The 2,992-nt window shown below is 47.6% G+C and overlaps 1 protein-coding gene across 1 annotated transcript; it reads right to left on the bottom strand.

The window, feature by feature from the left end:
* Positions 1 to 303: 303 nt before the first annotated feature.
* On the bottom strand, positions 304 to 2,297 carry LOC135595198 (probable xylan O-acetyltransferase 10). The gene is made up of 6 exons (XM_065085808.1): positions 2,063 to 2,297; positions 1,781 to 1,994; positions 1,321 to 1,492; positions 1,044 to 1,243; positions 813 to 971; positions 304 to 724 (listed from the first exon to the last, which is right to left on the bottom strand). Exons 1-6 carry the CDS (start codon positions 2,259 to 2,261, stop codon positions 388 to 390), a joined length of 1,281 nt encoding a protein of 426 aa, XP_064941880.1. The 5' UTR covers positions 2,262 to 2,297; the 3' UTR covers positions 304 to 387.
* Between the last annotated feature and the right edge of the window lie 695 nt (positions 2,298 to 2,992).

The raw sequence follows: 2,992 nt of genomic DNA, 5'->3' as shown, positions 1-2,992 counted from the left end.
TACGGTAAATATCCTGCGAATTTGAGAAACCATCGTTTGTTTTTGTTTCTGCCTTATTTTGCGGCTGAAATCTTGCTACCAATACAAGCAAACACGAATCTTTCTTCTAATAATCCTCGATTTAATAACGCAAGCCTGAATTTGAAGAGAGACGAGCACTTGCCGGCATGGATGTTCTGACTTCTCCCTGGAACCCTGCACTCTTCCCCCTTGCAATGTGGGTGAAGACGATAAAGTGTTTCTAGGTAAAGCATTTCTCTGTGGCCTAATCTGTAGTAGTTTGGAATGAAAAGCCAAGGAAAAGGCGTACGAACGACAATAAATTTCTGTACCACACAGGTGATGCTTCATGCTTTTTTAGCTGGGGCCTTCCCCAGCTTTTCTCTGCTATGGGAAGAAGAGCTTGGCGTACAATAGCTCGTTCCAAGTGTCCTGAAGGCCAGGCAAGCACCAGTGGTTACAATCTGCGTAGCTTCTGGGGTTCGCTAGCTGCTCCGGCGTCAACGGGCTCCACTGCTTCTTGTAGATCTGTGTGTGAGCATCTTTGCGGTACTCCGACAGCTGGGTAATGTTCAGCAGCGTAATTGGCACTTTAGTGGCTCCGAACACGTCTCCAATGACCTGCATCATGCTCTTGCTGGTGCTTCCCCAGTATGTCGGATCCTTGATCGGTGTCGTCTCGTTGTAGCAGTTCCCATCAGGGTCACCTCCCCACTCCTTGCTACTGCAAGGCATCCAGCGATGGATGAAGAACATGAGGGATTAAAGATGGCAAGAGGCATGTGAGCCCTCACGATCGCGAAGTAGCTGACCTTTCATGAGAAGGTGACATGGTGGCGAAGAACACTCTGGCTGTGTGAGGATCCATGTGCTTCTCGACCCATTTCATCATTCTCCCTAACGCCAGTCTGTATGCGTCCTCTGTCACCATCTCAGTGATGTTCTTGGGGTCAGCGTCGAAGGACCCTCGCCTGCAGACGAACAGACAGGGTCAAACACACCAATAAACAGTTGTAGGTAGATGGGATTCGGTGATAGATTACAGAATCTTCATCTTTTGGCCCGTCATCCACCAAAGATAGGTGTTGAAGACGACGATGTCAGCTCCCTTCCAGTACCGAGCATGCTTCATGATGGACCCTGCTCGAACGATCCTCTCAGTGATTCTGTGAACGACGGCATTGTCCGAATTGGATTCCACCAAAAACGGAGCCCAGTAGAATTCGATAGTTGCATTGTAGTCCTAGCACAAGGATCACCGGAGAGGTGGCTCAGTTATGCGGATTGCTATCGCAAGAAATGTTGGCGAGACACTCGTACCTTAGCGGTGAAGACGGTGAGGGAATCGAACGTTTCCATGGACTTGGCGTTCTCTGGGATGACTCGGTGCAGCAGGCACACCATCGACACGAACTGGCCGCGGTTCAAGGAATCGCCGACGAACAGCATCCGCTTGCCTCGGAGCATTTCCAGTGTCAGCGTGGCATTAAAGCTGCACATCACAAAGAATTACTTGATCTGTTGACACCGCAACATTCCAAAGGCGACACTTGCAAGGTACGCCACGAGAAAGCCGGCTACGGTCCTTACAAAACCCACCACACCCCCTGTCATCTTCAGGGAGGAGGATGGACCATTTCCACGGACGAAACCTTCTCAGCCCATTGTCAATCAATCAACGAAAACCCAGAAGAAAGAAAAGGAAAGAGCATTGCTTCACGAGATCCGATGGTTCGCAATGAAGTCGATGGTAAAGATGGAGCGGGCACCGGCCATATACCTGGGGAGAATGCAGCCGTGCGGCTGCCACCTCCAGTGCTGGTAGCCGGCGTCGGGCCGGCCGTGAGCCTGGCACGTGAGCTGGGGCTGGATGTAGGGGCACTCCTCCTCGGCGTACTGGGGCCTCGACACCTCGTCGTACACCCACTCCCCCTCGAAGACGTCGCACCCCTCCGCCGTCTTCCCCACCGCGAACGCCACCGCCTCATCCTTCTCTAATGCAGCTTCCGAGTCAGCCTCAACCACGACCCTGATCCATGAACACAAACGTTTCTCTGCTTACCTCTTAGCAGACCTTGCTTCTGCCGTAGCTGTTGCTGCCGCGGCCTCGGATGAACCTCCGCGTGCTGGGAACCCAGGAACGGAGAGCTCAGGATGCATGTGAAGTCCTCGCCGTAGAGGAAGATGACAAAGATGACGAAGGAGATGGTGAAAAGGTAGGAGGGGAAGCTGCGTTTGCGGTGGGGAAACGGGGCCTTCATCAGGGGCGAGGCGTCAATGGAATGGCAGCCTAAACTTTCTGGGTATTAATTGAGCGCGTTAAAAGATTATACAATAAAAGAAGACGAACAATTACATTCCTACCCTCTGAAAGTTCGTATGAACGAACGATTCTTCAGGACCATTTCTGGAATTCCAGCTCGAACGGTGCCAAGTCTTTGTGTCAGAAACTTGTGCGTCTTTGTGAACTTCCAATATTTCTTTTCTCACCGAATATTATTTTAATTTCAAGCCAAAAGTGTGTGTATATTAGATTGCTGTCGGAGATGCATTACAGCACATCAAATAGGCGTCCAATTCTCCTTCAAAACTTGACCAAAAAATTCCCAGGGACCACTCCAGCGTAATAAATGAAGAAATGTTTTATGATGGAGCAATAAATTAGATGGAATCCACAATAGGCCGCTTTGGGATTTGATTGATAGCTCGTTGGTCATTATCATGAGACAATAGAATTCCGGGGACGATATGGCTGTGATAGCTTTTGAGGCGTCCGTACTTTGAAGGCTTCGCCTCTAAGCTCGCTTTATATATATATATATATATATATATATATATATATATATATATATATATATATATATATATATATAAAATTTAATTTATTTTTTTAATTATTAATGATATGTGATTATTGTCCATCTTTTTTTCATCACATACATGAATATTTTTAATATAAATTTTTATTTATTATTTCAATAATAAAAAGTTG

The sequence above is a fragment of the Musa acuminata genome, chromosome BXJ1-10, assembly GCF_036884655.1.
Source record: "Musa acuminata AAA Group cultivar baxijiao chromosome BXJ1-10, Cavendish_Baxijiao_AAA, whole genome shotgun sequence".
In the NCBI taxonomy this organism is placed as follows: Eukaryota; Viridiplantae; Streptophyta; class Magnoliopsida; order Zingiberales; family Musaceae; genus Musa; species Musa acuminata.
This window is presented reverse-complemented; position numbering and strand designations above follow the sequence as displayed.

Coding starts and splice junctions, on each gene's coding strand:
- LOC135595198 (XM_065085808.1), bottom strand. CDS start 2,261: ATGAAGGCCCCGTTTCCCCACCGCAAACGCAGCTTCCCCTCCTACCTT. Junction 1,493..1,780: donor CACGGCTGCATTCTCCCCAG/GTATATGGCCGG, acceptor TGTGATGTGCAG/CTTTAATGCCACGCTGACAC. Junction 1,244..1,320: donor TCACCGTCTTCACCGCTAAG/GTACGAGTGTCT, acceptor TCCTTGTGCTAG/GACTACAATGCAACTATCGA.